The sequence below is a fragment of the Ovis canadensis genome, chromosome 13 (assembly GCF_042477335.2).
Source record: "Ovis canadensis isolate MfBH-ARS-UI-01 breed Bighorn chromosome 13, ARS-UI_OviCan_v2, whole genome shotgun sequence".
NCBI classification, from domain to species: Eukaryota; Metazoa; Chordata; class Mammalia; order Artiodactyla; family Bovidae; genus Ovis; species Ovis canadensis.
The window spans coordinates 31,350,542-31,364,018 of record NC_091257.1 but is presented as its reverse complement, the minus strand read 5'-3'; the positions used below and the strand labels follow the sequence as shown (position 1 = coordinate 31,364,018).

The 13,477-nt window shown below is 36.6% G+C and overlaps 1 protein-coding gene across 1 annotated transcript in view; it reads left to right on the top strand.

The window, feature by feature from the left end:
* The window catches only part of UPF2 (UPF2 regulator of nonsense mediated mRNA decay), a 94,500-nt gene that overhangs the window by 27,379 nt on the left and 53,644 nt on the right, over nt 1-13,477 (top strand). Inside the window, exon 9 of the mRNA XM_069547246.1 lies at nt 10,628-10,736. Within this exon, the coding sequence (XP_069403347.1) occupies nt 10,628-10,736 (109 nt within the window). The remainder of the gene's footprint in view (nt 1-10,627; nt 10,737-13,477) is intronic.

Sequence of the window (13,477 nt, the reverse complement as noted above, 5' to 3'; positions counted from 1 at the left end):
CTTAAAAGGTTTTTGACTGTCAAGACACATTCTGGTTTCAAACTCAGAATTTCAAATAGTTTTTGCCTTAATATTTTGGACCATTTTTTAAAAGTAATTCTTTTTTACTTTTGCAATGGAATGTTTACTTGCATAGTTTTCTTTTCATCTGTTCACATGAATGAATAAACATACAGTAACAATTATCAGAACTTCTAGCATAGAATGAAGCAAATTTAGCCAAAATAAAAGGCTTTTTTAACAAAAGAATTATGCAGTGATACTAAGTAGTTCATTTATAAGAGAGCATATTGTCTCCCCTTGTCCCCATTCCATCCCACTCCCCTGTCCATGGAAAAGACTGAAAATCTATCTATCTATCTATCTATCTATCTATATATATACTCTTACTTGGTCTTATGCCAGTTATATTCTTTGTTACTGGATTTATCTGCTTAGCTCAGCAGTTAGCTGCAAACTAGAAGTGTTGGAGTCTGCTGGAAACAGACTTGAAAGTAGTAGGAAGTGACAGATTATGGTCTGAGAGGAGAGAAAAAAAATAAAGATATAAGTACTTGGAATACATGGCTTTTTGGAGCCATGAGGAAGAGACCACTTGGTCTTATATACCTGAAATATAAAAATATAATAATTTAGGTTTTTTATAGTCAGCTTGAGTGATCAGGAAAGGTTAAAATTATGTTCTAAAATTTATTCATTCACTAAAGATCTACTCTATCCTGTGATTAGTGCTGGAGGTACAGTAGTGAACAAGACAGATTCATATTTTGTATTCGTGCAGCTTACAGTTAGGAGAGGAAGAAAGAGAATTTTAAGTGCAGTTGACAAAAAGAATCCCAGCGTGCTTTGGAGTATATAACAGAGGAACTGATTGATTTAGTCTCAGGAGTCAGCGAAGGCTGCCTGGAACAAGGGTCATTTAATTCAATTCCTGAGAAAGGAATGAGCGAGGTGAGGAATGGGTGTGGAGAGGAAATGTCCAGAGCATTTCTGATAGAGGCAACATTATGTGCAGAACCAGAGACAGGAGAGGTCACACAGGAGACTACTGCAAAAACCTCTTTCTTGGTTTCCCTGGACATTGTTGTCTAGACTAAGTTGCAGGAGGGAGGCATTTTTACTTCTTTTTTTTCAGCACTTAGCACAATGCCTCACAGACAGAAAGTGATAAACTTGTGTAACATGGTATTTAATGCCTTTACTTATCTAGCCCCTTTTCAACTTCTTCAGTCGTCATTCTAGCTATGCTTCATCTTGCAAAATCCTGATCTGTAATGATTTCTTGAATACCCTTTGCTCTCTACTTCTAAGCCTCTGCTTTCTGCTGTCTGGGATATCCTGATTTTATTTACTGAAAACCTCTGACTTAATCTTGAACTCTTAGGATAAGAGTTATCTTCTCTGAACAACCATCCTTATTTTCCTTATGTATATATAGGTGCTCTTTTGTAGACTTTCAACATAAAGTCTTCACACATATGAAGAATTTGGCACATCACATTAGGCATATTAGTTACAGCCCAATGTTGGTTTGCTGCCTGTATTCCTATGAAACTAAAAATATGGGGCCTTTAAAAGAGGACCAGATCTTTTCATTTTGAACACCCCCAACATCAAGTATATTGTTTGGTACACATAAGTGCGTGAAAATATTTGATGAATTAATATTGGTCATATGCAATTAAAATTTTTATTAAAAAATAAGTGAATGCATTCATAGGACTGAAAACACTGAAGTGAAAAACCTTGTGCTAGAAAGTGTCCTTATCCTTGTCTCCGCATCTACTCTCCTCCCAGTAGGAAGCCACTGTCTTGATTATTGTGTGTCCTTCCAGAATTTCTTTTGCATATGCAGAAACATGCCAACGTTCTATATTTCCTTTTTTTTACACAGGAGCAACTTACTGTACTTATTCTTCCAACCTTTACTATTTTCACTTAACAGTATAGCTTGGAAATCTTTTCGTATCAATAATAAAGACTTCTATTGTTATTTTCTTTTAAATTTAGCAGGAGTTTCCTTTTATGAATGTACTGTATTTAATCATTTTGGACATTCCAGTCTTTGCCATTACAGACAATCCCGTTTTTGTACTTTTCCTTTCTTCATCCTCTTCGTTATATTTGCTAGTGGTTTATTCATTTTAGGTTTTTTCACAAACATGCACACAAAAACTCAGTTTCTAGATTACCTATGTAGTCTACTGTTTTATTTTTTTCCTACTGATTATTTTTGGATTTTATCTTTATTTTCTTCTTTTTTGTTTTCTTTCATTCCTTTTGTTCCCTTTTTGGCATTTAATATATTGCTGTCCTCTTACCCTGGTTTTAGCTGTATCTGTTAGTTCTGACATGTGATTTCTATTTTTGTGTTTTCTAGAAATTCTTCATTTTCTGACTTGGTTAGTAATTCATATTTCTATCGTATTGTGATTAGAGAATACTGTGTGATTTTTACTTTATGAAATTTTTTGAAATTTTCTTTGTGGCCTCTTACACAGTCAGTTTTCATGAACATTCTCAAACATATTTGGGAAAGGGGGGTGCCTCCCTCTGTGTGTGGCATTTCCCTCCCCATCCTGTAAGGGACCTGAATCCTAGTGAGTATCTTTATTTTTCTCTATGGCCAGGAGTCCCTCTTTGTCCATTTAGTCCATCTAGTCTGAGTTGACCAAAAAAACCAGAAAATTACTTAGTAGTTACTTGAGTGCCTATGACTTGAGTGCCTATGAGCACCCAAAGGTTTTATATGTGTGTATATGTGATAGAGAATTTAGCTGCCTTACCTTGTCTGTATAGTTTGGTTAAGGAAGCACTAAACTAAATAAATCTTAAGAAGGTCTTTACAGGTTTGTTTGTTTGTTTGTTTTTTAGTTTAAAAAATAACAGCAACCAGCTTTATTGGGATATAATTCTCATAACAGTTTACCCAGTACAGTTCATCACTATAAAGTATATACAGTTTAGTCTATTAACTATATCTAACTATCACAATAATAAAATTTTAAGACATTTTTGTCCCCCTAAAAGAAACCTTATATCCTTTAGCAAGCAGTTCCATTTCCCACCTCCCCATTCTCTCCCCTGTCCTTAGAAACCACTAATCTCCTTTCAGTTTCTATGGATTTACCTATTCTAGGTATTTCTTGTAAGTGAAATCATAAAATATGTGGCCTTTTGCACCTCACTTCTTTGGCTTAGAATGATGTTTTCATGGCTCGTCCATGTCATGGCACGTATTAAAAAGGAAGACTGAATAGTATTTCATTATAGAGCTCTGCCACGTTTTGTTTACCCATTTGTCAGTTGATGGACGTTTAAGCAGTTTTCACTTTATAGCTATTATGAGTGTATTGTTGTGACTCTATACAAGTTTTTGTGTGAACATACGTTTTCAGTTGGAGAAGGCAGTGGCACCCCACTCCAGTACTCTTGCCTGGAAAACCCCATGGACGGAGGAGCCTGGTCGGCTGCAGTCCATGGGGTTATGAAGAGTCGGACAGGACTGAGCGACTTCACTTTCACTTTCATGCCTTGGAGAAGCAAATGGCAACCCACTCCAGTGTTGTTGTCTGGAGAATCCTAGGGACGCCGGAGCCTGGTGGGCTGCCGTCTGTGGGGTTGCACAGAGTTGGACACGACTGAAGCTACTTAGCAGCAGCAGCACGGTTTTCAGTTCTCTTGGTATATATATATGAATGGACTTGTTGTGTTACAGGGTAAATGTATGTTTCATATTTTTAGTAACTGCTGAACTGTTTGTCACAATGGCTGCACCATTTTACATTCCCAGTAGCAATGTATGAATGTTCCAGTTTCTCCATATCCTCACTAATACTTGTTACTGTCCCTGTTTTGCTTTTAGCTGTCTTAGTGTGAAGTGGAATTTATCTCATTGTGGTTTTGTTTGCATTTCCCTAATGGCTAATGATTATGAGCATTTTTTCATGTGCTTATCGGCCATTTGTCTGTCTTCTTTGGAAAGTTGTTCAAGTCCTTTGCCTCCTTTTAAATTGTATTATTTGTCTTTTTATTGTACGAGTTCTTTGTAAATTTTTTATACACATCCTTTATGGGATATAATTTGTAGATGGTTTGTTTCATTCTGTGAGTTGTCTTTCACTTTCTTAGTATCATTTGAAGGACAAAAGTTTTAAAAATTGATTTATTCCATCTTTATAGCTCTTCAAGGTCTGATCTGAAGCACTGGTTTAATTTTCAGTTGTGTTCTTCCTTCATTAAATAAATAGTGGTTAAAATTTTTTTTGAAAAGGCTGGACTGTACCTCTTAGCCTGTTAATTTTAATGAATCCACTGAAATTCTATAGAAATCCCCTTAATTATATATTTACATATTATTCTATAGTTAGTTTGTAGTATAACTGTCCGCACATTTAATTGAAATTTCACAAAAAGTGTTAATATCTTGTTTTAAAATTTTATTAAAGTGTAGTTGATTTCCAGTGTTAATTTCTGCTCTCCAGTAAAGTGACTCAGACTTATATATTCCTCTTCATATTCTTTGCCATTTTGGTTTATCAGAGAATATTGAATATACCTGTGCTATTCAGTAGGCCCTTGTTGTTTATCCATCCTGTATATACTAGTTTGCGTCTGCTAATCTCGAGCTCCCAATCCTCCCCTCCAGTGCCTGACCTTGGCCTTTGGCAGCCACAGGTCTATTGTCTCTGTCTGTGAGTCTCTTTCAGTTCCTTAGATATATTTGTTTGTGTTGTTTTTTAGGTTCTGCATATGATATCATACGGTATTTCTGTTTCTCCTGCCTTACTTTACTTAGTATAATGATCTCTAGGTCCATCCATGTTGCTGCAAATGGCATTATTTCACTTTTTTTTTTAATGACTGAGTAGTATTCCATTATACTACTTTATCCATTCACCTGTTGATGGACACTTATGTTGTTTCCATGTCTTGGTTGTTATAAATAGTGCTGCTGTATGAAATAGGGGTGCAGTATCTTTTTAAATTATAGTTTTGTCTGGATATATGCCCAGCAGTGGGATTGCTGGACCATAAGGCATGAAGTGTTTACATCTTAAGTATTATATGTGTATCCACAACTAGATCAAGGTAGAGAACACTCCTAGCTCCCTCCCAAGGCTCCCTCAGCTAAGTGAACTTTCAGGTATGAAGTCAGCTGGAATCAGGGAACGTTCCTAAGCATCTCTTAGTTCTTCATTCTGAAAATAGATGAACCTGGTATTGGTTTTCATGACTTTGAAGACCTGTGGATTTTACCATGTTGTAGCAGATGGATGGATGTTCAGAGTCTCTTTACATTAATATAGACAGAACACTATTCACCAGTGAAGTGCTTTACTTCAATCTTAGCTTTTCCTGATCCAGCTTTTAGGAGCATTTGCTGAAATTTTGGGGAGAGAGTTTCTAATTGAAGCTTCCCTTGCTAAGAATGAGAAACTGAGTTTTGGGAAATCTGTTAGCACTCTACCACTTGATGGCACTGTTGCATGAGGAGTATGAATGTTGTGGGGAAAGTTACTGGGGCATTTGCTTGTCTGTTTCAGAGTAAATGATCTCACTTTTTTTGTTTTGTCCCTTTTGAATCATCATCTGCTTTAGTGTTTCCTATGAAGAAAAACCTTTGTATTCTTCAAATAAGCAGTAACAGTGTTCTTTCACATTAATTTTTTTCCAGGCATTTTTGAGCGCAGAAATATAATAGCTTTCAACAGTTAAATTATTTAGATATTTAGAGAGAAAACCGCTAAAAACCTGATAGATTATAAGGTTAAAAACCTTTAAAATTTCCCTGCCCCCCTGCCCCGGTCAGGAACAAAACCGTGTAATTCTGCTTTCTTGTTTTTACTTGTAGTTAGTGACTAGATGTTTACTTACTTGATGATCATTAACTACTTGTAGGATACTTAAATGTGTGATTTGGGAGACCTTGCAAGTATAAGCAAGATTTCATTATTTTTTAAGAAAGACATATTCTTTTTAAATTGTTCACTCATTAACTGCTGGTAAAAATAATTACCACTCAGAAGATTATAAAATTCAGTTTTCACAGGAAGGATCTAAGTTTATTTTCTAGTTCACTTTCAGAAAGGTTAAATAAAATATATTTAGCTTAAAATTTAATGCAGAAATTTGCTTTTTATATTGATTGAAGGGTCTTATAACATTTATGTGATTGGTACAGCATTTAGCACTCCAGTCCCTTTGAGCTTGCATTTGTAGGAAAGTGAAAAAGTCAGAAGATTTTACTTAATTATGAATGTTGAAAAATATGTAATTTCTTACATTATGTACAACGGAAGGGATCTTATTTTGTAAAGTAATGAATGTTCACAGAACTTGAAGGTTTAAATGGGGCAAGATGACTTTTAGTATCAACTGTTCATTTAATTGTAAAAAGTATAGTGTAAAAGAGGAACTAGGAACTTCTTGGTTTGAGGAGGATTTGGTGAATTTACTAGGAGTAGAGGATTCTGAGGAATGGACTATCTAACTTTACTTCCAAAAGAAACAAAAACTAGGGCTACTGACTACTTAGAAAGGTATAATTTAAAGAGTTAAGATCGTCTAGCGGTTCCTTAAGGAGAAGGCAATGACACCTCACTACAGTACTCTTGCCTGGAAAATCCCATGGACAGAGGGATTGGTAGGCTGCAGTCCATGGAGTTGTTAGGAGTGGGACACAACTGAGTGACTTCACTTTCACTTTTCACTTTCATACATTGGAGAAGGAAATGGCAGCCCACTCCAGTGTTCTTGCCTGGAGAATCCCAGGGACGGGGGAGCCTGGTGGGCTGCCGTCTATGGGCTCGCACAGTCGGACACAACTGAAGCGACTTAGCAGCAGCAGCAGTGGTTCCTTAAACTAATTTTAAAGTTCCTGTTGAAGCTGAAAGCACTGACCTGTTGTTAATAGTTTAATGATGTGCATCTCCGTGAATAGCAAAAGCTGCTTTACTTTTTAAAAATATATGTATGATTTTATTTATATTTTTGGTTGTGCTGGGTCTTTGTTGCTGTGTGGACTCTCTGTAGTTAGGCTAGTGAGGGTTGCTCTCTAGTTGTGCTGTGCAGGCTTCTCCTTGGAGTGGCTTCTCTTATTGCAGAGCATTGGCTTGAGTGCACATGGGGTTCGGTAGTTGCAGCTCCTGGGCTCTAGAGCATAGGCTCTGTTGTTCCATGGGATGTAGGATCTTCCTGGACCAGGGATTGAACCTTTGTCTCCTGCACTGGAAGGTAGATTCTTTACCACTGAGCCACCAGGTAAGCCCAGGCTGCTTTACTTTAAAATGGATGGGTCTATCCATCTTTCTTTTAGGGTTGGAAAAAAACTTTGAAGTAGATTGAACTAACTGGAAGAAGAAAATAGTGCAGCAAAGTATAGATGACTTGCCCAGGAAAAGAAGAAAAAAGATGACTTACTTCAGTTAGGTTTTGATGCTACATGTTATAATCTCAAATTTTATTGAAAAATACATTGAAAAAGACAACCGAGAATTGATTATGTAAATTCAGAAGCTAGTTCTTAAAAAAAAATCCAAATAGAGAACTATTTAGCAAATATTAAAAAAAATAAAAACTTTAAGAATAAGCCAGCTGATATGCTAGAAATATTTAGAAACCACTTGAAAACCTCAGTGAAACAGGTAATTTTTTGTAAAACATAAATATTTTCAAAATTGATTCAACACAAAATTAAATAGACCAGTGATTATGGAAGAAAATGTAAAAAGTTATCAGAGTAATTTCTCTGCTCTATCATTTTTGCCAGAGCATAGGAAAGAAAAAAATATGGAAAAATAGGCAAAATCTTACCAACAACAAAAAAAGAGCATGGAAATCAAAAGTATGGGTCAGTCTCACTTTGAAGTGTTGATACAAAAATTCTAAGTAAAACACTAACAAATTATATTTAGTAGTATATTAAAGATAAAAATTCAGCATGATGAAAGAGAATTAATCGTAGTAATGAAAAGATACTTTAAATAGGAAATTTATTAATATATATAACAGCAGGGACAATAAACTATATGATTACCCCACTAACTGCATAAAAGATATTTGATAAGCTCTTATTTGATAAAATATAAAACTTGATCAATTTAATATTATTCTTATAGAAATAGGATGATATTTTCTTAATATGCTGTAGAATGTTTTAGAATAAGAGGTAAAAGTATTTAAGAAGTATCTATCGAACACTTACGATATTCTACATACTGTTGTGAGTGCTGACAAACTGTTTCCCATGGGGCTTACCTTCTAGTGGGGAAGGGTGACAGATAACAAACATAACAAGTTAGTAAACTATGTCTGCTGGAAAGTGATAAATTTTATTTTTTAAAAAACTGTGTGGGATAAAGAGATGGGAGTGGGATGGATTTGCAGTTTCAGTGGCATATTCAGAATGGGTGTCATGGAGGGAGTGTCATTGGAACTAAGACTTGACCTTTGTGAGGGAGTAAGTGGCAGAGATCTTTGGGGAAAGTAGACTCCAGCTGCTGAGAACAGCCCGTACTGAGGCTCTGAGGATTAGTGGGGGTCCGGTGAGACTGGAGAAACTAATAGAATATGAGGTCAGGTCAGTTCTTGAGATCACAGAGGTACTGTTTGGGAGAATTAGAACCTGAGCCTCTCAACTCCCAGTGCATAACTCTTTGTTATCCCATGACCTCAATATTTGAGTCTTAATTTTACTGACCTGCAATGTGGCAGTTGGGAGGGGTAGAGCTTGGGCACAGATTTAAAGTCCTATATTTGTAATTGATCATGAACTGAAGGGGAAAAAAAGTATTTGTTACTAAAGTGAATATGAAAAAACCAACATTGTAACTAAAATATAATAGCAATATATTAACATGTAATATTCTAACTGAAGTTTGAAAATTTAGAAAGTAAATTTGATATTAGTATGAATCCATCTATTATGCTTGAAAATTAAGTCTGCAGTTGCCCTAGGCATTTTTTTGGGGGGGGTACTAGCAGATGTTAAGAAAATTATTACAAATTTGTGAGAGTGTTTTACAGGATACCTCAGTTCTTTACAGAGTGGATTGTGCTTTTCATTTCTTTAAAGAAGGACAAAGTGAAGTGAACTTCACTCAGTTGTAGTTGACTCTTTGCGACCCATCCATGGAATTCTCCAGGCCAGAATACTGGAGTGGATAGCCTTTCCCATCTCCAGGGGATCTTCCCAACCCAGGGATTGAACCCAGGTCTCCTGCATTGCAGGCAGATTCTTCACCAGCTGAGCCACAAGGGAAGCCTAAAGAAGGATAAAATGCATTTAAAATATATTGAAGTACTACTGTGGAGGCACCATATTCTTGACTTCTCAGCATCTGTACCCTTATCTCTGAAGTGCTGATTATGGTTATTAGGATCAACAAGATAAATAATGGATATCAGATGCCTAGGACAGGGCCTGGCACATTCATAAGAAAAAAATAAATGATAATTTAAAAAATTGTGATGGTCAAAGAGGAATACAAAGTGTTTGAGGCTATGAGTACTTTCCTCCCCTTGGCTCCACCTTTCAAGTTTATCTCCATTCTTCCTTCCTCACCATGTCCCTTCTCCCAGCTAAGGCTTATATTGATCCACACTGGGAGTTTTCCGGATCTAATTTAAGTCTTTCATGGTAGGTAGAGTTTTCTCTGATGATAAACCATTTTCATGGTTCTGTAGTATAATGATATATTCAGAGATGTGTAAGACTTGTAGAATTATTTCTGTCTTAAATGGCTTTGGGTTGTAGTTTTTGAGCTCTTGTTTTGAATTTTTCTAGTTTTTTGCTTCCTTCCTCACTGTTAGGTCCCATTACTTGCTGCTTTTATTTTTTCCTCATGACTTCTCATTTTCAGAGTCTGATCTGCTGAGTGTTGACTCATTGGATAATCGAGTTTTATAAAATAATGTGTGGCAGGAATGGAAAATAAATTTTTAGTTTGTGTGTTGATTCTGATTAGTATTGGCTATCTGGAGTGCTGAATCCTGGAGTTGTATCCAAATTTGGTGAGAAAGTGCTCTGATGATGGAAGAGGGTTGTAGCAATGCATATTTGCACTGATTGTCTAGAGAAAGGGTAGGTCGGCCCCATGTGAGAGTCCAAGTGGGCTTTATAATGGGTAAAATAAGTTAGTGTATAGGTTTTGTGCTGTTTTTTTGACTTCTTAGATACTCTTTTGGTTATTGGTTAACCCTTTTACTTTACTTTGAGGCTTCTAAATAACTTATCTATCCATGGATAAATGAAGGAAATGATTTAAAAGGATTGTTTTGTTCTTTTTAAGTTATCTTTATGTTTATCTTCCCAGTACTGTGTGATTAAAATTTTAAGCCATGTTTTCTTTGCTGTTTCATATTTTATCAAAATTGTATACTTGATGAAATTTGCAGATGTGCGATAATTGCACTGAATGGAAAATACCAGATGATTAGTAAACTTTCACAAGGCGAATTGAATTTCCAAACACTTCATTATGATGGCAATTAATGGGCATGTCTGTATGATTACTAGTTTTTATAATCTTTTAATGTGTGACTATATCTGAGAAAGTTTAAATTATTTTAAAGTGAGTTATTTCTGGTTATTTCCTTTTACACATATCACATATAACTTTTGCAGGTTGGATTTGCTACCATTTTATGCAAGATTGGTTGCTACATTGCATCCCTGCATGTCTGATGTAGCAGAGGATCTTTGTTCCATGCTGAGGGGGGATTTCAGATTTCATGTATGTATTTAAGCATTTATTTTGTGTTATATGTATATATATACTTATAAGATGAGTGAGAATATGATTATTTTATTGGTAAGCACGTTTTGAAATCTGATAGTGGTATAACAGTTCAGAATGTATGGACTTCTGAATTTTTAAAATGTGAATCTATTCAACAACACTTGAATTTTACGAATGCTATTCCAGTTTGGAGATGAGTGGCTGCTGCTACCTTGTTTTCCCATTGTACGTACTGTACTCTTTGCTTTTGTAAAGTAAAACCATTCTCCAAGGTCAGGAGAGCCAGCAGACCTCCTTGGGGTCACCAGAAGAAACATAGGGTTGGCTGTGATTCAGGGCACAGTGCCAGTAGGATGCCTCTTTAGGTGTTGGGGTCCTGTATTTGGGGCACATGAAGTTTTGATCTCAGTGAATGTGGTCATAGACCATGTATTTATTGATTCTTGCCTTAAAAATCTTTACCTTAAAGATTCTTAATAGAGTGTGTGTGAGTGGTTCTCCCAGACCCATGTTACCCCATCATCTTGGCTTGAAAGAAGTACAGTGATACCTTAGGGGTGACAAAGTGAACATTGGTAGAATTTGAAAAGACCTGAAGTGCAAGTGTTCATGTATGCCAGTGGAAAAATTGTGTTTGTAAAATTTAGCTTTATATAGCAAGTTGCTTAGAATGCACATAAATGTTTGCTGCGCTCAATATGTACTTTATTACACTCACTCTGGCCACATCAGTAGTAGGGCTGAGCACCAGAACAGAAATAATTCTCGAGGTCAGGAGTCTCATGATATAATTAGAAAGATAAGGCATAAATACAAAAGCAAGAGTGAAATAAAAAATTAAACCCTAAATGTATATTGATGTTATAAGGAAATGCATGCTTACTTGCCAAATGAATTGTTGGAGACTCAGTGCCGTGAGTCTAGAGGAGGCAAATTCTCTGTGGAGGTAGGTGGTCTCTGAAGGCTTCTTGCCGTAAGTGTTAATCTGTTAGTATGAGATTTGTAGGTAAATTTTTCTGAACCAGCTTTTCTGCTGAAGTGTGTTTTAGACATTTGTAGATATTACTACACAAGGACAGGTTTCTGTGTCTAGAAAAGTTTGGAAACACTGAGATCAAGAAAGTCAAACCATTTTGCTTTTGCTTTATGGTAAGAATTCTCAATGCTTTAATAGGATAATGAGCACTGTGAACCTCCTGGAAGGGGCTGACTATACACTCGAAGGACACATTTTGATAAATGCTACTAGTTTAGGGGCAGATGGGCCTGAAGGCATATAGTTGATAGCCCATCAGGCAGATACAGACAAGACAGTGTTTTACTATCAGGCAGTATGACAATATCAGAGAAGGCAACGGCACCCCACTCCAGTACTCTTGCCTGGAAAATCCCATGGATGGAGGAGCCTCGTAGGCTGTAGTCCATGAGGTCGCTAAGAGTCAGACACAACTGAGCGACTTCACTTTCACTTTTCACTTTCATGCATTGGAGAAGGAAATGGCAACACACTCCAGTGTTCTTGCCTGGATAATCCCAAGGACGGGAGAGCCTGCTGGGCTGCCGTCTATGGGGTCGCACAGTGTCAGACACAGCTGAAGTGACTTAGCAGCAGCAGCAGCAACAGTATGACAATATTGTATGAGTTACACGCACGTACCCCTCCACCAAAGCTACAGTCAAACAAAATATAAGTTGCTGGACCACACATGATTAGTGCTTTTGGTGAGAAACCTAAAATTACGAAAATTCTGTTCTTGTGTACTTCTGTCCCATCTTTGAAAACTGGGGTGAGAGTTGAGGGAAATGGCATTTTTGTTACTGTTGTAAGGTTTCATTACTACGAGGAAAGTATCAGGATTCCAGAGAGTATTTGGGAGCCGCTGCTCTCGGGAGAGAAGCAGGCACTTGGTGTCATCCATCACCTCTGCTTCCTCTTGATCTAGCCTTTCCCACCCTCAGATCTGCAGACTTTCTGTTGACTTTTTATCAGGCAGTAAATGTTGCTCAGCACTGTCCTATCTTTAAAATAAGGTATAAACAAGAATTTTTACACAGCTGCACCCCTCCCCATCCTCTTTCATTTCCTTCTTATTCGAGTGCTGTAGAGTATACTTGTCTGTTACACTTCTGACAGTTGCTCTTTGTTTTCCATCATAGTGCCCTGGCAGCAACCTTCACTTTCTCCTAAGCACCTCATCCTAGTTGATGTCCCTGAGGATTCTGACTATCACTGTGGCTCCACCACAATGGCCAAGTTACTTAAATGTTCCATACCTCGGTTTCCTTTTATTAAATGAGATAATTTTATCTTTTAAAATAGGATTGTTCTCTGTGATTAAATGAGATAATGCATACAAAACTCATCACACAGTGCCCGGACACAGATTCCCTTGTAATAATAATGACCCTTTATGTGCACCATGCTCTCCTGCTTTTCACTTCTGACTACTTTTCTCAGTATCCCCTTACTCTTTTTTCCAGCTGAGTTATGTTGTAGTATTCTTCTTTGACAGAATGCAGTTTCCCCGGGGTTTGGTTGGTATCTATTTCCCAGTAGCCTCACATACCTGTCTCTTAACAGAGCCTCTCTCCTGGTCATTAATTAGTTGTCATGTACTTTTAGCTAAATACATCCATAAGACAAACTCATTTTCTTTTAAAAAATATCTTTATCTTTCACTTCCTCATAAAACTTCTGTATTCTTCCTGTAAATTTGCAATATAGTTTATATAAT